General features: G+C 46.5%; 1 protein-coding gene across 3 annotated transcripts in view; it reads right to left on the bottom strand.

The window, feature by feature from the left end:
• Positions 1-200: 200 nt before the first annotated feature.
• Positions 201-24,301, bottom strand: part of SLC14A2 (solute carrier family 14 member 2) — a 506,674-nt gene continuing 482,573 nt past the window's right edge. For 2 of the 3 annotated variants that reach the window (XM_015460105.3, XM_015460107.3), the window contains 10 exons: positions 18,830-18,952; positions 16,738-16,820; positions 15,529-15,688; positions 14,671-14,860; positions 14,229-14,357; positions 13,176-13,368; positions 10,171-10,318; positions 9,409-9,543; positions 8,316-8,365; positions 201-1,846 (listed from right to left, as the gene is read on the bottom strand). In XM_015460105.3, the coding sequence (XP_015315591.1) occupies positions 1,646-1,846; positions 8,316-8,365; positions 9,409-9,543; positions 10,171-10,318; positions 13,176-13,368; positions 14,229-14,357; positions 14,671-14,860; positions 15,529-15,688; positions 16,738-16,820; positions 18,830-18,952 (1,412 nt within the window). In that variant the 3' untranslated portion in view covers positions 201-1,645. The remainder of the gene's footprint in view (positions 1,847-8,315; positions 8,366-9,408; positions 9,544-10,170; positions 10,319-13,175; positions 13,369-14,228; positions 14,358-14,670; positions 14,861-15,528; positions 15,689-16,737; positions 16,821-18,829; positions 18,953-24,301) is intronic. The other variant, NM_001144102.1, reaches the window with a different exon arrangement.

The raw sequence follows: 24,301 nt of genomic DNA, 5'->3' as shown, positions 1-24,301 counted from the left end.
GAATACATAGCTGTTTCTTTCTCATTGTTAAGACAGAATGTGTGGCAAGTGATCCTGTGGGAAAAGGTAAAAGTATATCTTATTTGTTCATCCTCAGGATATATGCTTTTCAAATATACGTTTTATCATAGAAAACCCCTCAAATGGGCACTGTGTGGACAATGTAGGTGAGCCCCATTTTTAAGAAAACCCACACCAAATTGCAAGCTTAATCATTTAATGAGTATGCTTATGAATAGTATAAAAGGAAACACATTTGTTTAAAAATGTGATTTAAATGCTGAGAAAGATCACGTTTCATTTGATGACATTACTAGTAACATTTGTGATGTAAAGGATGGCATGTTGTCATTTCCAGTGAACTTAGGTTATAACCCCAAGTCAGAGAACATCACATGTGTTCATCTGTGCTCAGTCGCTCAGTTGTGTCCGACTCTTTGCGACCCCATGGACTGTAGCCCACCAGGCTTCTCTGTCCATGACATTTTCCAGGCAAGAATACTGGAGTGGGTTGCCATTTCCTCCTCCAGAACATTGCATGACTGGAGAATAAATCTCCACACAACATTAAAATTGTCCTGCCTCTTCTCCTGATAGCCCTTTCATCTTTTACTTAACTTAAAGTCATTAGGAAGAAAGCTGAGCACCAAAGAATTGATGCTTTTGAACTGTGGTGTTGGAGAAGACTCTTGAGAGTCCCTGGACTGCAAGGAGATCCAACCAGTCCATTCTGAAGGAGATCAGCCCTGGGATTTCTTTGGAAGGAATGATGCTAAAGCTGAAACTCCAGTACTTTGGCCACTTCATGTGAAGAGTTGACTCATTGGAAAAGACTCTGATGCTGGGAGGGATTGGGGGCAGGAGGAGAAGGGGACGACAGAGGATGAGATGGCTGGAGGGCATCACTGACTCGATGGACATGAGTCTGAGTGAACTCCGGGAGTTGGTGATGGACAGGGAGGCCTGGTGATGGAAAGGGAGGCCTGGCGTGCTGCGATTCATGGGGTCGCAAAGAGTCGGACATGACTGAGCGACTGAACTGAACTGAACTGAACTGAAAGTCATTATTTATTGGTATGTTGATTTGTCAGTTTAAAGGAAAGAGAAGAATCAATACTTCTGAAGTGGAAGGGACTGCAAGGCCCCTCTCCGTTATGAAACTAGTAAGAAATTGGAGCTGAGAAGGGGGATGGATCCACCTGAGTGGTTGGAGTTCACTCGTGGCACAGCTGGAGGCAGATCCGCCTGTGGCCTTGTTGGCTAATTTCCTGATACTGTACATCACTGCACTAAATGACGACAATGTCACCCATCTCTGTCCCCTTCCTGGTGAGTTGTCCTTAAGGATGTGGTTTATTTTGCAGAAGAGGGAAGCTTCTCCTCAAAGGGAGCTCTTACGGAGTGAGCTATAGGTACAAAGTTGAAAGTAACCATATTATTGACAAATATTGTGCATCTTGGAACCAAGAGCTTCCTGAATAGTGACTGCATGCATATTTCCCTGTTCTTGGGAATAACTAGGGTGTAGGCTTGCTTAGGGGAAGAATCACAGAACAGACAGGAGAGCTTAAGTGGCTTTCAGCTTGGGAACCTGGACACCCTGCCAAAGGCTGAATTTACGGGGACATGTATTGGAAAGGGCAACTTAGGAGACATCGTAGGCCTGGTACTTTGTGATGGTCGATGCTCTTCTGTTTTTCTCCTGGGACAGGTGGTAGATGCGGTTGGCCTCTGGGTAGGTGACTCTGCTGAGTGGGAGCTTGTAGATGGCGGGGTTGTTGGTCGTCAGGAGCAGGAAGGTGAGGGCAGAGAAGCAGAAGGGCCAGGTGCAGGGTGGTAATCCACACTGGGAGGAGGGGAACACAAGAGGAGTCTTGGTTACATCAGATGCCCGTGCTCGTTTCATCAGCCTTTCTCAACCAGCTACGGTCCTGGGTAGGGAAGGGGAGGCTTTGTGGGCACTGATTGCAATAGTACTTAATTCACGATCAATATAAATCAAATTGTGCTGGGGGGTGGGGTGTGTCAGTCTGCATTGACAAGCACATATTCTTCAAAATGCAGAACCCTACCAGAACCCTCTTATAACATGCCTCTATGTAGAAGACACCTTTTTTTCTTGGGTGTCTGGCCATTCCTCATTTGGGATAACCTCAATAGCTTTTTAGCAAACAGCCTGAAAATCCAACTATGAAGCAAGTCAAACCATTGCCCCTTCTCCTCCACACATCCTTTTATCACAAGCAGTAAAAACCTCAGGGAATGCCATTGGAGGAATGAGGCCAGGTGTGTATGCATGCTCAAAGATGGATCTGCTGGGTGGGACTCAAAGAGCAATGACAGCCTCACACTAGAACTGTAGCCTTAAGGAACACCCACGACTGATGATTTCCACTCTGTGAGTCTTTCCAAAGCCCTGCTAAGGCTGTGTGGGGTGTTTCAAGTCCTACAGAGGGAATGATGTGGGCTGGGAGTTCCACAGACCCAGATCCAAATCTCAGCTCCAGTCACCTTTGTGGGAGCCATTTCCTCTTTCTGAAAACTATTTCCTCAATAAGAAAATAGGCATAAAGCTATCTACTCAGAGTTGGTGCCTCGTGCATACTAAGCGCTCAATAAATGGTCTTCATTTGTGGTCACTGTCGTCCAGCAGAGGGCAGCCCTGTGAAGTTATGGGGCTGCACATGCCGAGGCTGATTAGAAAGCAAAATTGTGCAGCTCCTCAGTGCTCTCTTCTGTGGAGGTGTGAACAGTCTCATAAATGTCATTCAACACTTTTATACCCTGTTCCTCAAGGAGACTGGGAATTCCTTCAGAGTGAATTAATAGCCTGCATTTTTTTGTATCCCTGAGAGTGGACAGCCACAGTATCTTAAACATAGTATGCACACAGAAAGTAAATATGATTTTGTTTTGAAAAATGTCTAGATTGAGTGGTGTAACCTGTAACTTCTCTGCACACAGAGGAAGGGGCAATTGACCACAAGCAATCAGGAGCCAAAGCCTCCTGTTTGCATCATTTCCAGTATCTGGTCTGAGGAAGGACACATAGCTATTGGATGGACAATTAGGTGAAAGGATGGGGGCAAGAAGAGATGAAAAAGCCTGGAGCAGACAGCAGCCTCAGACACCAGGCTTCATCCTGTTTCTGGTGATTGGCTAGTTAGCCCCAGCTCTAATGTACCCCATGGCGGGGGCTCACTACCTGAGAGTTTCATTCATTCCACATTTCTTGAGCACCTACTATGAGCTGAGAACTGTAACAAGCACTAGAGATAAAGACAGGAATACAATCAGGCCCCTGTTCTGAAGGGGGACAAGGGCTGAAGGTGGAAGAGGACTGGTGTGTACTAGACTCATTACAGTGTCATTTGTCATATGCACTTTGTCATATGTCAAATGTTATATGTCATATGTCAAGTGTCATAGCAGATAGGCACACAAAATGTGATGGGGCCCAGAGAAGGGACTTAATCCAGCAGGGCACACAGGATGGTATCAGGGAAGTTCAGTTCTATTGCTTAACAATTTCCTTCCTATGCTATGTCCAAACCACCCAATGTCACTGAGGGTGGAGGAGAGACTTAAACAGGTGTTAGTGAAATTCCCATCTCCACCCTCACCTGTAGGACCATCAGGACTTTTCCTGGTGGCCTGTGATGAGCCTTCAATGCTTATGGAGGGGGAGGCATCAACTGTAGGCTGAGCCCCATGTGCTCTGCAATAGGGCCTGGGCCCCAATGTGTATATGGGGCTGGGGCTGGCCATATGGCTCCCCTGGACTTCACAGGCCACCTACATTGGTGCTGAGACAAAGGTTCTCAGACTGCCGTGCAAGTGCTCAGCCACCAGCTCTGGCTTCTCTTGTACTTGGCTCCCTGTCATCCCAGAAACCTTGCCTCATGACACCAGACCCAGTAGTTGCTGTGGGATGAACAAAGATGTACACTGGCCCACAGGTTAACTGGGTGTTGATCCAGAAACATAGGGGAAAAATTAAATAATCACATTTTAAAATTAGTTGTGGAGGAGCTTGACTTACAAGAAACTTATAAAATATGAGTCTGATTTATAAGATCATGCTCTTCACACTGTCCTTCTCTAAGGAGGCCCGCCTGCCCCCTGACCACAGGATCTGATGGACTAATGTAGACATTTCCACTTTTGAGGCCTGGCTCCTTCTGTCTAGTAGATGCTGAGGAGAGTGTGATTTGAGACAGTTTAGTTGAGTTCAGTCGCTCAGTCGTGTCTGACTCTTTGTGACCCCATGGACTGCAGCACACCAGACTTCCCTATCATTCCAACTCCTGGAGCTTACTCAAACTCATGTCCACAGAGTCGATGATGCCATCCAACCATCTCATCATCTGTCATCCCCTTCTCCTCCCACCTTCAATCTTTCCCAGCATCAGGGTCTTTTCCAATGAGTCAGTTCTTCGCATCAGGTGACCAAAGTATTGGAGTTTCAGCTTCAGCATCAGTCCTTCCAATGAATATTCAGGACTGATTTCCTTTAGGATGGACTGGTTGAATCTCCTTGCAGTCCAAGGGACTCTCAAGAGTCTTCTCCAACATCACAGTTCAAAAGCATCAGTTCTTCGGTGCTCAGCTTTCTTTATAGTCCAACTCTTACACCCATACATGACTACTGGAAAAACCATAGCTTTGACTAGATGGACCTTTGTCAGCAAAGTAATGTCTACTTTTTAAATAAGCTGTCTACGTTGGTCATAACTTTCCTTCCAAGAGCAAGGATCTTTAATTTCTTGGCTGCAGTCATCATCTGTAGTGATTTTGGAGCCCCAAACAATAAAGTCTGTCACTGTTTCCACTGTTTCCCTATCTATTTGCCGTGAAGTGATGGTACCAGATGCCATGATCTTCGTTTCTTGAATGTTGATTTTTAAGTCAACTTTTTCACTCTCCTCATTTACTTTCATCAAGAGGCTCTTTAGTTCTTCACATTCTGCCATAAGGGTGGTGTCATCTGCATATCTGAGGTTATTGATATTCTCCTGGCAATCTTGATTCCAGCTTGTGCTTCATCCAGCCAAGCATTTCTCATGATGTACTCTGGATGTAAGTTAAATAAGCAGGGTGACAATATACAGCTTTGACGTACTCCTTTCCTGATTTGGAACCAGTCTGTTGTTCCATGTCCAGTTCTAACTGTTACTTCTTGACCTGCATACAGATTTCTCAAGAGGCAGGTCAGGTGGCCTGGTATTCCCATTTCTTTAAGAATTTTGCACAATTTGTTGTGATCCACACAGTCAAAGGCTTTGGCATAGTCAATAAAGCAGAAATAGATGTTTTTCTGGAACTCTCTTGCTTTATTGATGATCCAATGGATGTTGGCAAGTTGATCTCTGGTTCCTCTGGCTTTGCTAAATTCAGCTTGAACATCTGGAAGTTCATGGTTCATGTATTGTTGAAGCCTGGCTTGGAGAATTTTGAGCATTACTTTGCTACTGTGTGAGATGAGTGCAATTGTGCAGTAGTTTGAACATTCTTTGCCATTACCTTTCTTTGGGATTGGAATGAAAACTGACCTTTTCCAGTCCAGTGGCCACTGCTGAGTTTTCCAAATTTGCTGGAATACTGAGTGCAGCACTTTCATAGCATTATCTTTTAGGGTTTGAAATAGCTCAACTGGAATTTCATCACCTCCACTAGCTTTGTTCATAGTGATGCTTCCTAAGACCCACTTGATTTCTCATTCCAGGATGTCTGGCTCTAGGTGAGTGGTCACACCATCATGGTTATCTGGGTCCTGAAGATCTTTTTTGTACAGTTCTTCTGTGTATTCTTGCCACCTTTTCTTAGTATCTTCTGCTTCTGTTAGGTCCATACCATTTCTGTCCTTTATTGTGCCCATCTTTGCATGAAATGTTCCCTTGGTATCTCTAATTTTCTTGAAGAGATCTCTAGTCTTTTCCATTCTATTGTTTTCCTCTATTTAATTGTATTGATCACTGAGGAAGGTTTTCTTATCTCTTGCTTTTCTTTGGAGCTCTACATTCAAATGGGTATATATTTCTTTTTCTCCTTCGCCTTTTGCATCTTTCTTTTCTCAGCTATTTGTAAGGCCTCATCAGACAACCATTTTGGCTTTTTGCATTTCTTTTTCTTGGTGATGGTCTTGATCACTGCCTCCTGTACAATTTCGTGAACTTCCATCCATAGTTCTTCAGGCACTCTATCAGATTTAATCCCTTGAATATATTTGTCACTTCCACTGTATAATTGGAAGGGATTTGATTTAGGTCATACCTGAATGGTCTAGTGGTTTTCCCTATTTTCTTCAATTTCATCTGAGTTTGGCAATAAAGAGTTCATGATCTGGGCCACAGTCAACTCCTGGTCTTGTTTTTGCTGACTGTATAGAGTTTCTCCATCTTTGGCTGCAAAGAATATAATCAATCTGATTTCAGTATTGACCACCTGGTGATGTCCAAGTGTAGAGTCTTCTCTTGTGTTGTTGGAAGAGGGTGTTTGCTATGACCAGTGTGTTCTCTTGGCAAAACTGTTAGCCTTTGATCTGCTTCATTTTGTACTTCAAGGCCAAATTTGCCTGTTACTCCAGGTATCTCTTGACTTCCTACTTTTACATTCCAGTCCACTATAATGAAAAGGACATTTTTTTTGTGTGTTAGTTCTAGAAGGTCTTGTAGGTCTTTATAGAACCATCCAACTGCAACTTCTTCAGCATTACTGGTTATGGTATAGGCTTGGATTACTGTGAAATTGAATGGTTTGCCTTCAAACCATTCAGTTGAATGGAAATGAACAGAGATCATTCTGTTGTTTTTGGGATTTCACCTAAGAACTGCATTTCGGACTCTTTTGTTGACTATGATGGCTACTCCGTTTTTTTCTAAGGGATTTTTGCCCACAGTAGTAGATATAATGGTTATCTGAGTTAAATTCACCCATTCCAGTCCATTTTAGTTCACTGATTCCTAAAACGTCTATGTTCACTCTTGCCATCTCCTGTTTGACCACTTCCAATTTGCCTTGATTCATGGACCTGACATTCCAAGTTCCTATGCAATATTGCTCTTTACAGCATCGGACTTTACTTCCATCACCAGTCACATCCACAACTGGGTGTTGTTTTTGCTTTGGCTCCATCTCTTCATTCTTTCTGGACTTATTCTCCACTGATCTCCAGTAGCATATTGGGCACCTACAAACCTGGGGAGTTCATCTTTCAGTATCCTATCTTTCTGCCTTTTTATACCGTTCATGGGGTTCTCAAGGCAAGAATACTGAAGTGGTTTGCATTTCCCTTTTCCAGCGGACCACATTTTGTCAGAACTTTCCACCATGACCCGTCTTTCTTGGGTGGCCTTACATGGCTCATAGTTTCATTGAGTTAGACAAGGCTGTGGTCCACTGATCAGATTGGTTAGTTTTCTGTGATTTTGTTTACTATTGTCTGTCCACTGATGGAGAATGATAAGAGGCTTATGAAGTGAAGTGAAGTCACTCAGTCATGTCCGACTCTTTGTGACCCCATGGACTGTAGCCTACCAGGCTTCTCAGACCATGGGATTTTCCAAGCAAGATGACTGGAGTGGGGTTGCCATTTCCTTCTCCAGGGGATCTTCCTGACCCAGGGATTGAACCCAAGTCTCCTGCATTGTAGGCAGACGCTTTACCCTCTGAGCCACCAAGGAAGCCCATAAGAGGCTTATAGAAGCCTCTTATGGGACAGACTGACTGTGGGGAAACTGGGTCTTGTTCTAATGGGAGGGGCCATGTTCAGTAAATCTTTAATCCACTTTTCTGTTGATGGGCGGGGCTGTGTTCTCTTCCAGTTGTTTGACCTGAGACCAAACTATGGTGGAGGTAATGAAGATAATGGCGGCCTCCTTCAAAAGGTCCCACGCACGCACTGCTGCACTCAGTGCCCCGACCCTGCAGCGGGCCACCACCGACCCACACCTCCACCAGAGACTCCCGGACACTCACGGGCAAGTCTGGGTCAGTCCCTTGTGGCGTCACTGCTCCTTAAGATCACGTATTTGAAGAAATTAAGAGCTTCCCTGATGGCTCAGTGGATAAAGAATCTACCTTTTCAACATTTCAGATGTAGTCTTGCAGGGATTGCAGTATCTGGGTGGCTTAATTTTTTCCCTGTATCTGATAGATCTGCATAATCATCCTAGCAACCCACAGTGGAGGATCTACACAATGCAAATGATTTGAGACGAGAGATGGATCGGGGAGGGGTTCTTGGAAGAGGGGCTTGGGGAGCCGAGAGAACATGGGGGAGGGTGTGAGGCATGTCCTTAGCCCTGTTGACTCACCACAGACAACATGTTAGCCAGGGCGGTACCCAGATAGGCTGTAAACAGTGCTGCAAGAGAACAAAGAAATCGTCAGGAAACCAGCAGTGCCTCAAGTTTATACATTCTCTCCCCATACATTTTATGCCACAAATGCTATCTCTTGGGTTAAAAAAAAAAAATTGAGTTACATTTCCATTGCTTGGCAGCTTTGAAAAGTGTTAAATTCCACGCAAATGCCGGCATAACTAAGACAGCAGATGAACTTTGTTAAAAAGGACCAGAATTTAGCTGTTACAGTTCTCCTGGGTCCTACCACCTTGCATTCTAGCAAAGGAGCATTTAGCAGCATAAACCATAAATGAGCGTTTTACTATACAGCCAAGGCGTGTGAATCCCAGAACTCCCTGCTGGGATATTTCATCACAAGTTATTAACATAATATGGGTTTCCAGGGAGGAACAGCATTCTGTAAGCTTGAGGAAGACCAAATATGCTTGCTGGGCTTTGCATGTTGAGGGCATCGCCAGGCTAGCCACTGGGGAGACCCAAGAGCTGGTGGGAGGTCAGGGTCTGTGAAAATGGGCCACAGTAATTGGGATTTGCTTCTGAACCCTCAATTTCTCCACTAAAAACATCCCAATGGTTCCTAGGATATTAACAACAGCAAACCTTTATTAGAGAGTCACTGAATACCCCAACCACACACCTACAAGGACTATTTGAAGGTGCTGTGGTCAATGTTCTGGTGTTTAAGGTTAACTGCTGTATCTGATGTAAATCACCCAATTCTCCATATAAAGATTAATTTACACAAGAGTTGCTTCAATCACCTGCCTGGAAAGCAGGAATCACAGACAACAAATGAACAACCTCCATCAAAAACTCTGTCTTTGTGTGGCTGAACACTTTGCATTCAGTGAAAATAGTTTTTAAAGTACTAATCACTAAAGGACTATTCAAAATAGTTTAAAATAAAAATCCCTTTATAAAGAAAACAAATCCTCCCATTTATCTCTGGAGGCTCAGCAAAAGTTTTGCAGGGTGGTTTCCCTGTGGGCATAGACGCTGGTGTCATTTGAGGTGGATAGGGAACTCTGCTGGCGGTACCCACCGCAGGCGATGGCGAGGAGGTGTGTCTGCCAGGTGATGACATAGAACATGCCTCCTATGGCGATGCAGGCCAGCGAGCTGTTGAAGCCACATAGTCCGAAGTAGATGGAGTCAAAGGGCGTTGCGAGAGTGAGAGCTGGGGGAGAAGACAGGCTGAGTGCTGCGTGGGGTCGAGCGGGCCCACTAGCCCTGAAGTCCCCCACCGTTCTCAACTCAGACAGTTATCAGTACCCCCAAGTATTTATGAAAAGGACTCCTGGCTATTCAGTGGGAAAACATCTAAAGCAGACAAATGGCTTTAGAGTCACATGCATATCAGTGCTTCAGCTGGTATGGGTATGAGACTCTTTTGAGTAATGATCTGAAGTTTGATTGAGCAGTGCCAGAAGAAGGAGGGTTAAGGTATCAACCTGAATGTTCTCTCGGAGAACAAGCTTCTTATCATGATTAGAGATAAGGCTTACAATATAAACATGCCTGGAACAAGCTCCTCCCAAGCTCTTAGTTTATCCAGAGGTGTAAGTGACCAGAGCTTTTCTCAGGGATGGGGTTTGCTCAGCGGAGCGGGAGGGCACAGCACCCAAAATGCTAAGACCAGGTGATGTGGAAGGAGGAAGAGTTTACAGGAATAAGCAGGTGGAGCAAGAAGACACACGTCAGCATTTTCTTTGGAGCTGGCCCCGTGCACAACATTCTTGCAGCCCATTAATAAGGGACCCATTCATAAGGCCCATTAATTAAGTTAATTAATAATGACACTAACCTGCTAACATCCCAATGGTGGATCCAATTGCAGCATGCAAGCAAATAAGAGGCGATGATATGAACAAAGCTATGAGGAAAATGCCTCCAGTCCAGGGGTTATCGCAGCCGTACACTTGGCCGATTCCAACAGGGATGGCTCTCAAAAGCTTCAGGTCCAACAGGATCACATGCAGTTACGGAGGCAAAAGAGACAATTTGAACAGGAAAATATTTGGTGCCAAACCCTCCATACTAACACTTTGCAACAGTTTTCCAAGATATTTTCAAATAATTTCACTCTACAAGGAATACAAGATTTATTATTTTAATCTTGAGTTCTAAGAACAGTAAAGGGTTAAAATGTTGTTTCCTTTATTTAGAAACATGAGTGTAAGGCACTAAACTCCCAGGCTCCTCTGTCCATGGAATTTTCCAGGCAAGAATACTGGAGTGAGCTGCCATTTCTTACACCAGGGGATCTTCCCAAACCTAAGGATCAAATCTGTGTCTCTTGGGTCTCCTTCACTGGCAGGTAGATTCTTTACTGCTGCCCTACCTGGGAAGCTCTTCAACTCTCCTTTAAAGGGCCTGCAAAATAAAGCAAATTTTCCTTTCCTACCAATGCTTGTCTCTTGAGAATTGTCTTTTGAGTGATGAGCAACTGGATTTGGGTTTAGAAAAAAATCAGGGTGTTGGTCATTAGAAAATTACTAGATGGCTAATCAGAGTTGGGATTGAAAAACTCTTGTAACATCTTGTTGTTTTTTTTTTTTTTTTTTTTTTTTAAGCTAAAAACATGCCTAGAAGGCCAAATATTAGATGGGAAGATGGTTCTTTGTGTTTTCAAGAGCAGCATGTCTGGGCCATGGTCATATTGGTGCGGTCGTCTGGATGAGCAGCTAGATTGTATCCACAGAGGAGCCCCTGGGCAGGTGGTGCCCTGGCTTGCGCAGGTTTTAGTGGTAAAGCCATCACGTGGTGGCTGATGGGGGAGTGCCCTGATGTGTCAAGCCTCTGTGTGTCTCAGATAGTGAGTGTCTATGAATGAGAAAGGAAGTCCAGAGTCCAGTGCCTTGTGGGCACTTGCACACGTGCCCTGAAGTTTGGGAAAAGATTCTGGGCACATAGCCTTCCCCAGTGGCTGAGATTGGGTCTGTGTTTCGAAGGTTGGGACTTGAGCTAGGAAAACGCAGGAGAGGCTCTGGGCCTGCTGGGGGGCACTGGGTTCATCCTGCCTTTGTTTATAGTTCATGGGGAAGCAGGTCTTCCCACGGCCTCTGAAGCCTCCTCCTGGGGTGCTGAGGAGGGAGGTCTTGTGGCTGTAGGGCCCTCACTCCACATCCAGACAGGATTGCTGTGGTCTAGCTGGCAACCCTCTGGGTTCAGTCCCCCCTTAACCTAGGACATAGAACAGGACAGGACTCAGACATTGCTATGTGGGGGACAGTGGGACAGGCAGAGTTCTGGACAGAGGCAGTGGCTGGGCTATCTGGTCCCCAGCCAGCTGTAGCCTCCAGCAGGCTCTCCCATCACCAAAGAGCAGGGGAGCTTGCAGAGCCTCAAAATCCTTGGGAGGCCTAGACCGTCTCTCTAACATCTACCGCTGTTTCCCCAAACTCAAGGCTCTAATTATGATGGTCAAAATGACAAGACATTCTCATCATCATCATAATACATTCAAAATTAGCCAGAAGAGTATTTCTCAAAGAATAATCACCAAGCATTGAATTTGTCTTTCTTGGAACTTTGGGGGTTCCAAAGTATTTGTACAGTATTTTCCATTTAATTTTTTTTTTCTTACAAAATTCCTAGTTATCTTTTCTATGGAAACTGTGGTTTGAGGAATGCAAAGTATCTCAAACTTGCCCTTTCTACCATCATCCCCTCTTAGCCATGCCCGTTAGAGCCGTTTTGACTTGAAAAGATACTGATTGGGTGAATATTGTGAAAGGGAAGCGTGAGGGTCTGAACTGCCAACATGGCCCGTTTCTCACCTTTGGCTCACGAAGGTACACACACACACACACACACACACACACATGAACATTAACAAGCATGGGGCTAAAGTCAACTTGTCTCTTCCTAGATAATACATCTTGGGCAAATGCAGGGCTCTCTCTTCCATGCCATCCTGCTGTCTCCATGAACTGTCAGAGAAACTTGGCACCATTATTTCTGACACAAAGTCCCTTCAACAAGCCCAGGTGGCTTTGTGGTTAGATGATAGACTGCTAACAACAAATTTCAGAGCGAGCGCTAGTCCGCAGAGTCATTTAGTGTATCAGAGTAGAGGACCTCAGAGAAAACATGCCCAGTTTAAGAAAGAAGGCTGATGGGCACGTTTCTCCAGGCTGACTTAAAGCTTTTAGTGTAGTTTTTTTTTTTTTTTTTAATCTATCTTGGCAGACTTCCAGAGGCCAGCATTATATACAGAATGCGTACCAAAAGCTTAAAAAACTCTGTTAGATGTTTCTTAGTGGAGGAACACCCGTGCTTTAAAGTGGGCGATACCCCAGAGAGCGAGGGGAACCCGCTCCCCAGCCTGGAGCAGAGACTTCTCCAGCCAACAGAAGGCAGTGTGGAGTGCATGTCGTCAATGATTCAAAGACATTGAATGAGAAGGAAAACATGACGTAGCTTGGATTGAACTGGAGTAAGGGATCAAGAGGCTCAAAAACAAAACAACAAAAAAAGATAAAAGAACCCAAATCTAGAAATCAGGAGGCTTCTTTTGACTTTACCCCTCACTCATGAGCTGCATGACCTCAGGCAGTCTCTTAACCTAGCCTTGGTCTTTCTCTCTGGCTACGACAGGACAGGGTGGGGCCAGAAATGGCCCTTTTAGCTCTTAAAAAGAGAAAAGAAAAAGCTGGTGGCTAATGTGATGTTGTAGGTAGAGTGCCTTGCACTGAATAATTGGTAATAGGTATTAATATAACTGGATGTTTCTGACATGCAAAATAACTAAATGCCACTTTAACACTGAGTGTTGGCAGGCATGCTGCCCTTCCACCTTCCACCTACCAAGGGCACTTGGATCTCTGACCAGGTGATGTTGGGCACGGAGGAGACCGGCTGCAGCAGTGTCGTGGGGAAGAAGAGGTTGTAGTGGCCCGTGGCCGCCAGGTACAGGGTCACGGCGATGTTGAAGGGCAGGGTGAAGACCGGGAGGTCCCACTTGCTGAAGATGGTGCCCAGGGCACTGGAGAGGATGGGGCTGATGGCAGAAGCACAGGAGATGCTGTTCATGATGCCCTCTGGCCCTGGCGCTAGACTGAGTGGGACAAGGGGGCTCCCTGAGCCTTCTTGGGGGAAAAACAGCTGGTTGGCTCCCTCTCCCAGCCTGACTGGCTCTGGGCAGCCCTCTTCCTGGGCCTCCTTCCTCTGCCCCACACCACAACAGGGTGGGTGCCCAGACTCAGCTTCAGAAGCAGGTCTTTTGGGGAAAGTCCTAAGGCAAGGGAGTCACAGAACTTCCTTGAAGGGCCTTAAGGCTCCCTCTGCAAGTGTGAGCAGAGAGGACAGACCAGCGAAGGGGAAACCCATTCACTCATTCAACAAATGTTTGCAGAGGAGCTGAGGGCGATCCTGGCAGGAGTGCCCTTTGGTTTCTGCAGGGGAGGGAGGAGCTGGACTCTGGCCCTCTGAGGGCTCTGGGCAGTGCCTGGGCCTGCAGCCCACCCTGGGAGGTTGTCCTGGTTGGGGCATGGGGTCCGAGGACAGGGCAGCGCTGGGGAGGAGGGATGGGAAGTTTTCCGGAGAGTGACAGGACCCCCTGGTTCTAAACCCCCTGTGGACCTCAGTTCCCTTCCCTGTCTGGTGGGGTAGGGCCAGGGGCTCTTTTAGATCTCAAAAAAGAAGAGTAAAGGAATGTAGGTAATGAAATACTGTGTGTGGAACACCTAGCACTGTGGTGCTATCACTGTACAATGTCAGTAATTACTTTCAGACGGTATTTCTGATATGACGATATTTCTAAGGAAATGCTACTTTGAACACCTGTTGAGACGCTCACAGAGTTAGGTAGAAAGGTGGGAAGCCCTTTATCTGCACCCACAGCCTCAGAAGCAAACTTACCAAGACATGGACATCACGATGACCGGGAGTAGAAGCCACCAGAAATAGTCGCCTTTGTCTGAGAACACGGCCATCAGCAGCCCCACCAGGACCCCGTTATAGCCGTGAAGTCCAGCTGCGATGGCAGACCTGGGAGGGGAGCGCTACTGAAGGGGGGTCCCCTGTGGCCTAAAGCAGGGCACAGCCCCCCTGATTGTCCTTCTGAGCCAGGCTTTTCTCAGCTGGAGCCTCACCACACACACTTTCCGATCATCAACCCTTCACTGTCCCCTGGAGAACGTGCAGTTTTGTAACCAGGGGATGCTTGTTTTAGTTATGAGTGACCTTGTTTGAGGCGTTTCTGAGCCATGAGCCAAGCAGTGAGGATGGGAAGCTGGGGAAGGGTCCCCTCAGGGAGCTGACTCTTGTCTCAGGCCGGGACCCTGGGTTTCCTGAGACTCACTTGTCCTGACTCAGGATGAGGGCTGTCAGGGTGGACACCACGGTGCCCAGGCAGCCCGAGATGGCCCACCAGGGGTTCTGGATGAAGAGGCCGAGGACGATGAGGATGCCGCTGAGGGGGTTGTTCACAAACATCACCTGGGACGTGCCCCGGAGCACCCAGTCGAGGAACTGGAACACTGGGGATTTGTCTGAAAATGCAATGGGTCAGGGAGTCAGTCAAGGCTCAGTTGTGCCAGGTGAGGCCCCAGCGGGTGAGAGGGTGAGGGAAGCTGGCCTCCAACGTGGGTTCCGCCCCCTGCTGTCACCTGCCACAGAGCCGGGTAAGGAAAGAACCCAAGAGGGCGTCTGACTGCCCAGAAAGCCCTTCACCCCATTGCGAGCTGGCTCTGGTCTGTAGGTTGTTGTTCAAGCAGTGAGTACCCTGCACAACCTGTGCCCCCAAGAGAATGGCCTGAATTTTCAGGAGGACGGATCCAGGCGCCAAGCCCCTGGCCTGACCTCTGGGAGACTGCTAATGGGAACCTGTTAGAACAGTAGACACGGCTCTCCCATAAGCCATTTCTAGGTGGGAATTTTCCTAGAAAGCTGGCTCTAGAATCCCTGTACTAAAAAGTGACATTCTGAGGGAATATTGGCAAAAGCGTGACCATTATGTTCAGAGGTGAGAGTTTGCACATCTACGGGTATTGGCATTGACATTCTGAGAGTCCATATGCCTGTTGTAACAGGGAAACTCCTATCCATGGAAACAGGACTCCATCTCATCTACAGAGATCCGAGCAGCGTGTTTCCTAGAGGACAGCAGAGAGGGCCTTTTCAGGGGTGGGAGCAGGGGCTGCTCTCGTGGAGTGTTCACCTTTAAGACCCTGTCCACACTCCTTCATCTCTCCGGTGATGTACCCCAGGGCTTTGCGGATCCTCTTCCCGATGGTGGCCAGGGAGCTCCGAATCCAGGAAGTCTTGGAGATGCCCGTTTCCACCTTTATCTCGGAGCTGTCCTCCATGGTTTCCAGAGCCTGTCCAGGGACAAGAGACGGGCAAGAAGCCCCACATTCTGAGCTTCTCACACTGAGGAGTGACGTGCTTGCCAGGCGGCAAGCTAAGGTTTTCATTTGATATTTAGTGAAATTGCTATTTAAGCATCTTTGATACTGTAGACTAGAATATCTTTTGTTTCGTTTCACATGTTACTTGTCTCTATATCATTTACAGATTCAATTAACTGTGGATTAAAAATATTTGAAAAAATTTTTAAAAAGTTCCAAAAAGGGAAACTTGAATTTGCTGCACACTGGCAACTTTTTATTAATACATATCATTTACATTGTATTTACAGCTATTTACACAGCATTTTCATTGTATTAATATTAAGTATTATAAGTAATCTAGAGATGAGTTAAAATGTATCAGAGGATGTGCATAGGTTATATGCAAATATTAATACTACGCCATTTTATGTAAAGGACTTGAACATCCACAGATTTTGGTACCCTTCAGGGATCTTGGAACCAATCCCCCATGACTGTAGTGTAACAAGACACTAGCTTTAGCCTCATTCTGTGGATGAGGTCTCAGGTGTGGATGGAGAGGTTAGGTTCTCACTTATAAAGGTCAAGGTCAAATATATAATTTAGATTTACCCACAAATTTTTAGATTCTTTTTTTTTTTTAAATATTACTTCTAGTATACCACACTCTTTGCTGAAGACAGCACCTCCCCAAACTCCAATATGTCTAGTCTTTAAAACTTAACTATCCATAAAATTAAACGAGTAGAGATTCTGTTTTGAAAATTAGCACCAACTTATTTCCTAAATACTTGAATGCTGGATCCAGAAGGATAAACACAACATAATCAAATAAAAGAAGCAGCAGATTTTATAAAGTAAACTGAAAAATAGACATCTTTATCCCACATAATTATGTTTCTAGAAATATGAATTCAAGAAAAGTTTGCCTAATTCAGAGGATGTCTTTTCCGAACCTGGTTTTTCTACTCTGTGGCAGGCTCTGGCAGGCTCTGGGATGCAGGCGCCACCCCTGATTCAGGCCACTCTTTACTCACCAGCAGCTCGACCGTGGGCTTCCGGTATAGGCGGGGAGAAGGGTCTTTGGGGTGCCTCTCCTGCTGCTCACCTTTACCAAACACTGGAGTCGGAAGGAGAGAGCACCATCAGTTAGGACCTGTACCCTGGCATCTTTGCAGCAAGTTTCCTGCCAGGCTTGAGTTGGAATGCTCAGCACTTCCTGGCCCACTGAGGATGCCCTGGGCTTGTCTCCTTACACAGGAAGGCCCCCTCTTCTGCTATTGCAAACACCCATGGGCAAGCTTTTTGGGGAAAAAAAATGCACATCTTGATGTAAACAGGACATTTTACAGGAATTTAGGGGATTCAGAGACTAGGCTGACTTTTAGTAAAGAGGCTCTGATTTTACTCAACTCCTGTGTTTTGTAGATGAGCAAATAGAGCTACTCATGAGCCCTGAACCCAGGGTTCTTTCCCTACATGACACAAAGACTGGTATTTATAAGGTGTTGTTGCTCATAAAGCATTAAGCTGCCCAAACCATCCAAGGTCTGTGTTCAAATTTTACTACAACTCTTCCCACCTGGATGACCTAAGCTGCTTTGGTCTTTTTAGGATTATGTCTCAGAATTTTAGATATTTAAGCAGCAGTGGCTGGTTGGATTAACACAAGGGATACCCATGTTGTTAACTCAAAACAGATTTTGACATGTCCTTGTTATTCTAGAAAATTCATTGTAAGTGTTTTCATTACTATGAGAGAATCTATTTGTAAAGATGAGGAATTTCAGAAGTGTTTAAGTATCATGAAAGGCCTTTGGAAGTTTTGCTGTTGATGCTCTGATGTCCTCTTGTGGTCAAGTGTGAGAATGGCAGTCTGAGCTCTAGATGCCGAGAATCTTTAGACAATTGGCCATTCAGTCCGCATTTATGAGATTTCAGGGCACTTAGATACTAGAAGAGATGCACCAATGGCCCTGTGACCCCTCGTTTGAAGGAACAGGAACTGCAAATACCAGTGTGGTGGTTGGGAAGTTACACTACCTGGGGGAAACAAATTAAGGAAGTTTGAAAGGAAGAGCAGGAAGCAAAGAGGATACTCTAGCCTCTGAGGCCAGTGTGTGTGATATCCTGAGAGATTCTCTGCTTCTGTCTGAAATGCCAGCTCTCCAGCAGCTCCTACTAACTTCTCCCAGTCTCAGTGCAGGGCTCTCTGCCAGGCCCTCCTTTACCCCAGCCCTCCAACACCATCCTAAGAAGATGTTTGTAGGGAGAGTATTAACTTTGGGAAGCAAACTATGCTCTGTTCCTTGGGAATGCCCTGGGGGCTCTGTCAAACTTCTGGCCCAAAGGGGTCCTCTCTGGGGGGCACAATTAGGCCTTCATGAGACTGCTCCCACCTTGCATCTGATTGGAGACCCTCCAACCCTCCCTTGCCTCCTCCCCGTTTGCCCCAACCTGCCCCCGCACCCAGCATCCAGGTTTCTGGCTTTCCTGACTGGCTGCACTCTGGACCTCCTCTTGGCCTTTGGGAGACCCTCCCCTCACAGCTGTAGGAGAGAACATTTTATCTCTAGAAGCGTGACCATCATGACTACATCGTGGTTGTAATTTGCAGTTTTTGGGGGATCATTTTAAATGTGATGTTTTATTTAATTTTAATTATTATTATTATTTTTTTGTATTTTGGCTACACCTGCTGATGGCCTACAGACCAGTTCTCCAACCATGGGCTGAACCCAGGCCACTGCAGTGGAAGCACCAAATCCTAACCACCAGGCCACCAGGCAGCTGCCTTACAGAGAGCTGTTCAAGCTTCTTCTGCCACCTAGGCTGCCTCCCAGATGAACTAGAGTAGCGTTTCTGGGCATGGGATGTGGGTGGTTCCAATGTGCCATCAAGTTTGCAACCCTCCTGGCCAAGACTGACAAAGCCTGTCTCAGTTCCCGTCTCCCCATCCCTGGCTGAGACTCTGAGACCCATGGCTGAAGTCAGAGGTTGGGGGATGACGAGAATGAACCTCACCCTCACAGATTTCCCCACTGCCTGTGATAGAGGTGCTGCCAGGGTCCCCATTTTAGAGGTGAAAAGGTCTAAGGCCCCCGGGGAGCCATGGGGGGAGGCACACACCTTTGCTTCTCCTGTGGATGGATGACCACTCGATATGGAACACGTTCCTGGGCTTGGGGAGCACGGCCTCCGAGCCCTCATCCGCCTTGGGGCTCGTGGAGGGTGGCTCTGCCTCAGTGTTGCCTGGCCAGGGGCAAAACGAGACAGGTCAGTGTCCCACCCTGGTCCACCCCCAGAGGCAGAGAGTGCTGGGAAATTCATGCAGAGCTGGAGGAGCAGTGCAGTCCGAGCTGCAGTAGTGACTGCATTAGTGTCTACGGAAAAAGCCCTCTTTCCCATTCTTTCTGCTAAAACTTCCACTTCCTTTCCTCACAGAAACCACATCAGAGATACCTATCGATGTCAAGATACGGATGGGCCAGCCTGCCTTGTTCTCCCAGCAAGGCACTGCTCTAAGCCTCCTTCACTGGGCTTCGGACTAGTGTGAATGATGGACCTTAGCCCACTGCCCATTCCCGTCCTTCGGCCAGTGCCCTGGTCTCCATCTGCTGCAGAGAGAGTGTGTGTGTGTGGGGAAGGGTCCTCAATGCTCCCTGCACATAAGAGCCACCTGAGTGCTTAAAAAATGTCTGACTCCCATCCCAGACCAATTTTAAAAGTCAGAATTTTAATGTCAATGGTGTTTAAGAGATGACCCTAATGTGCAGTTGGAGCTGAGAACTTCTCATCTAGAGCCTTGCTACTCAAAGTGTGGTCCCCAGACCAGCGCCATCAGCCTTCTCTGGGAGCTTGTTAGAAATGCAGAACCTGAGCTTCCACCCAGACTGATGGAATCAGAATCCACAGTCCAACCAGATTCCCCGGGTGCTTTCTGGGCACATTGGTTTGCCCTGTGGGAGGTAAGAGTCCTGAGGCTGTGATCAGCTACTAGAAACCCGCGGTGAAAATAGAGTAGCTTACCACCTAGGCAGCGTTTCTCAAAGTGGGGCCTGAGAATCGACAGCATCAGATCACCTGATGGCTTGTTATGAAGCGTGCCCCATGCTGATTAATTTGGGTACTTGGTGGTCCCCAAGGTATGCAGTTTTGACACTGTCTGCTTCTGGTTCCAGTGAACTCTGGAGTTAGATGATCAAATGGCTACCCGGAATAGTGGAGAGCTCTTGCACTGTCTTTACCTTTGGATACTTTTGGGGCGTTGTTATCTCCGAAAGATGGAAAACTTAGGCTCTGGTGATTTCTGAAGCACTCTACAGTGAGTCACATGGCCCTCAGCCCTCAGTTCCTTTCTCTGCATCTTTGCTGCTCAGTGTCAGGTTTGTGGACTGGCTTCACGGACATCCAAGGCTGCTTGTTAGAAATGCAGACTCTTAGCTCCCATCTCAGACCCCAGGAACTGGAATAAGTTTGTTTTTTTAAACAAGATCTCCAACTGACTTGTGTGCAAATTAAAGTTTGAGAAAACTGGTCTAGATCACATTGCTCATGTGGAAACAGCTTTAGCAAAGCTGAGAATATAGCATCAGCAACCAGAGTATGGGGCACGTGCATGAGCAAGGAAACAGGTTTGTTTATAGTTTCAGACTGAAAGTTCAAACATGAAACTTCAAACATTGAAACATGAAACTTCAAACATGACCCTCCCCTCTAGGCTCGGGATGGGAAAAATCTATTTCACTCAGCATCCTGCCTGTGGGTCACCATGGAGCCTTAACTCCAGAGGCTGGAGAAGCTCTGGTACGTCAGACACAAGTGAATAAGGCACCTCCGCAGGTGCTGTGCAGGGGGATGGGGACCCAGAGGGTATCACTGCATCATCTGACAAAGCAGGGCATTCTTCCATAGCCAGTCCACAGGGCACATCTGAAGGCTGGAAGGGCACCTCTGCCCACCCAGTGCTTTTCATCCCTCATATGCTGACACCCCAGTCACCCTCTGCATAGAGAAATATATTGACCTTATTTAGCATCAGAGACTCAGAATTGCATGGATCTTCAAAATCACAGTCTACTTCCCAAGTTATTAATTATGGCACAGCCGGGAGTTGCTCTCAGGTCTCCTGGCTCCCAGTTTGCTGATCTATAGAAAAACTGTCTCCCCTTTCCTGCCCTGGCCCTTTGCTTTCAGTTCTTATCAATAGACTGTGCTGCCTGCTCAGAATCCAGGAAAGTAGATCAGGGTCCATATTACCATGCATTCCTAGAACTGATGTCCCAGCCACAAAAACAAAAACAGAGAGTATCTTTCTTTTCCTTGAACCCACGTTTTGTTCTTATTTGGGCAATCGGGGAGGTGGCCCCAAATGTGGTCTGATACAGTGTTGCTTCTGGTCTCCTGTGGGCAGAACGAGAGTTCAGGCCACAGACTGACCACCCAGGGAGGGTGACCACTCTTCCAGATGTGCTGGCCAAGAGATGAGGATGGCAGGTGGGAACAAGTGCCACAAGGAAGACTGGAGACAAAATAACAAATTTCCCAAGGCTGTGAAAATACTTAAAGCTGAGGTGATAGAAATTTACCACTACCTTTGGGACAGATTCTCAGGACTTTCATAACAGATAAAGGCAATTTCAAGGATATCATGAACACATCTATCAAATGCTCTAGAAAGAAATGTTCCATTGGTGTGGTGGGGAAAAAAAGAAAACAATGATAATGCTGGCCAGGAACCAGCATCACTCATTTCTGCACTGCATTTTGCAAGTCACCAAATTTCATTGACAGTTTCCCCCATTGCAAGCATGGTGGTACTCAGAAGGAGATCTAAAGACCCTATAGGACTGGCCTTGCAAACCCAGCCTAAACAGAATGACAGGTATTTTGGAGGGTACCTCCTATTTCATTCTCACGTTGTTACAATGATGAGACTGCTGCTGCTGCTGCTGCTAAGTCGCTTCAGTCATGTCCGACTCTGTGCGACCCCATAGACGGCAGCCCACCAGGCTCCCCTGTCCCTGGGATTCTCCAGGCAAGAACATTGGAGTGGGTTGCCATTTTCTTCTCCAATGCATGAAAGTGAAAAGTGAAAGTGAAGTCGCTCAGTTGTGTCTGACCCTCAGCGACTCCATGGACTGCAGCCGTCCAGGTTCATCCATCCATGGGATTTTCCAGGCAAGAGTACTGGAGTGGGGTGCCATTGCCTTCTCCGAATGATGAGACTAATGCTCGAAAAATGCTGGGGAGAATAACTTTGCAATGCTGACATCAGGGAGCCGGCTCCTCGGGGAGGCCATGTCCCTGGAACAGCTTGTGCTCTGGGCAGAGTGGGTCCTCATGTCAGGCCAGGCCTGGCAGCTTACACATACCAGCACCCACTCCTACCTCGTGTTCCTGTCTGTCACCCTCATAGGATCCTTGACAGCCCATTTTTTCCCCTTACAGTGGTTTTTCTTGGCATCCCCAGCACCCAGCATGATCCTGGCATATTGTAGGCACTCAGAAGTATTTGTTGACTATGTTAATGAGGGATAATTACCCTAGACATTTTAATTTCTGACTGGTATAATGAACCACCATTGGCTGGGTATGAACCACCATTTCAGGGTATGAACTATTAAAGAAATAATATATCTCACTGTAGATGTTAAGTGCTTGGTAAATATTGAAATTGAGAGCCTTCTACAGCTTCACGATGGTGATGGCTGAGGTGTGTAGAGATTCGGAAACTGATGGGCAAGAGCTGACTGTTTCCAACACTGCCTGGAGAGAAATTTATAGATGTGATAAAGTGATGGGCCGCCTGTGACCAACCAATCAGAGGACCAGAAATCCTTCATGAGTGGATGGAAGAACACAGCTATTGAGAGAGCATGAAACAGGCCACTGGAGACAGAAATCTTGCTCCATAAGATTTGTTTTGGTTAGCAAGAGGTTATACCCTATGACTGAAAACCGCCAAGCTGCTTGGAAGGTGGGGGACTGGGTGTTCTAAAGCCCAAGAACAAAATTTTTTAACAGTGACTCACTTTGGGGGTTTATTTCGGCTTTCCCCCTAACATCATGGCACACAAAAAATAGCACTGTGTGGCACAGCGCAGCAAACAGATGGTGATGCTTATGGCCTGATCCTGGGGACTTGGGCCATGCCAGGCCCCCTCTGTTTTCTTCGAGGACCAAGGGCTTTGCTCTCTTGGCCCAACTACACATGTTCTGGGAAGCTCTGTCCTCAAGAATCTGCAGGCAAACCTTAGCAGCTGAGTAACTCCTTGACGTGCCCACCTGGCATAGGGACTGCTGTTAGCTCCTTCTCTAACCAGACTTTTAAGTGTCCCAGTGCAGGTAGCATCATACTGGGGTTGTCCAATGCAGGGGCACAGTCCCTGCCCTCAAGGATTGCCAGCATCTTGTGTCTTAAGAGGCAAGAGTCCAGGGATGCTATCCTCTCATTGATTCAGAGAAGGAAAGAACAGTCATGAGCCACATGATTTGCTTAAAAGCACTTTTTTTTTTCCCCTGGAGAGTAGTATCCATAGTATCTATGTGTCTACTGATTGCTAACACACAGAAAATGCCATCTGTTCAAATATCAGGGGTAAAAGTCATTTTACAGAAGACCCCACCTGTCAGATACAATTTTGAAGCTTGAAGCTTACTAAAGTTCCTTTGAGGGGGAAAAAAACCAAACCCAAATCATATATGACATCTTTCAGAAGGGAAAGAATGATCTAGTCTATTTTACTAATAATCAACCTTTACTCAAACAAGTCTCTACCTGAACACTTTCTACAAGCTGTCTTTCTCAGGTTTTGAACAGGTTTTCCTGCCTCCTGGAGGTGGGCCAATGCTGTCCATCTATCACTGCTGCTGCTGCTGCTAAGTCGCTCTAGTCGTGTCTGACTCTGTACGACCCCATAGATGGCAGCCCACCAGGCTCCCCCGTCCCTGGGATTCTCCAGGCAAGAACTCTGGAATGGGTTGCCATTTCCTTCTCCAATGCATGAAAGTGAAAGTGAAAATGAAGTCGCTCAGTCGAGTCCGACTCTTAGCAACCCCATGGACTGCAGCCCACCAGGCTCCTCCGTCCGTGGGATTTTCCAGGCAAGAGTACTGGAGTGGGGTGCCATTGCCTTCTCCGACCATCTATCACTAGCAATGTCCAACGTACAGAGGATCTGGAACCTACTGTAAAGACCCTTTCATCATCTCTCCATAGATCCCTAGTTCTCTTATTTCTCTAGCTTACTGTGGCAGAGACTCCCACAACATCATGAGGCAGTTTCCTAGCTACTACACCAGAAGGATATTTTTTGAAGCGACAATTGGATATAATTTGATTTTTTCCTACATCCAGCGCTACAGGATAACACTTCGGCCACGATTTGGGCACACATTTCCCCATGCAGAAGTTGAGCTTTGCGCTGTGATGTGTAATTTTCAAGGCTGCCGTGTGTGTATGTGTGATGCAGACATTTGTGGGTGGTAAATGAGGTGTTATCTTTTTCTGTGAAGTTGTGTTTAGTTGACATTTTCAAAGATCATTCTATTAACTATCAGAGGCATTGAACGTTAACTGGAAAAGGCTTTTCAGCATAT

Source organism: Bos taurus, chromosome 24, assembly GCF_002263795.3.
Source record: "Bos taurus isolate L1 Dominette 01449 registration number 42190680 breed Hereford chromosome 24, ARS-UCD2.0, whole genome shotgun sequence".
Classification (NCBI taxonomy): domain Eukaryota; kingdom Metazoa; phylum Chordata; class Mammalia; order Artiodactyla; family Bovidae; genus Bos; species Bos taurus.
The sequence above is the reverse complement of the archived record's forward strand: the minus strand, read 5'-3'. Positions and strand labels throughout refer to the sequence as shown.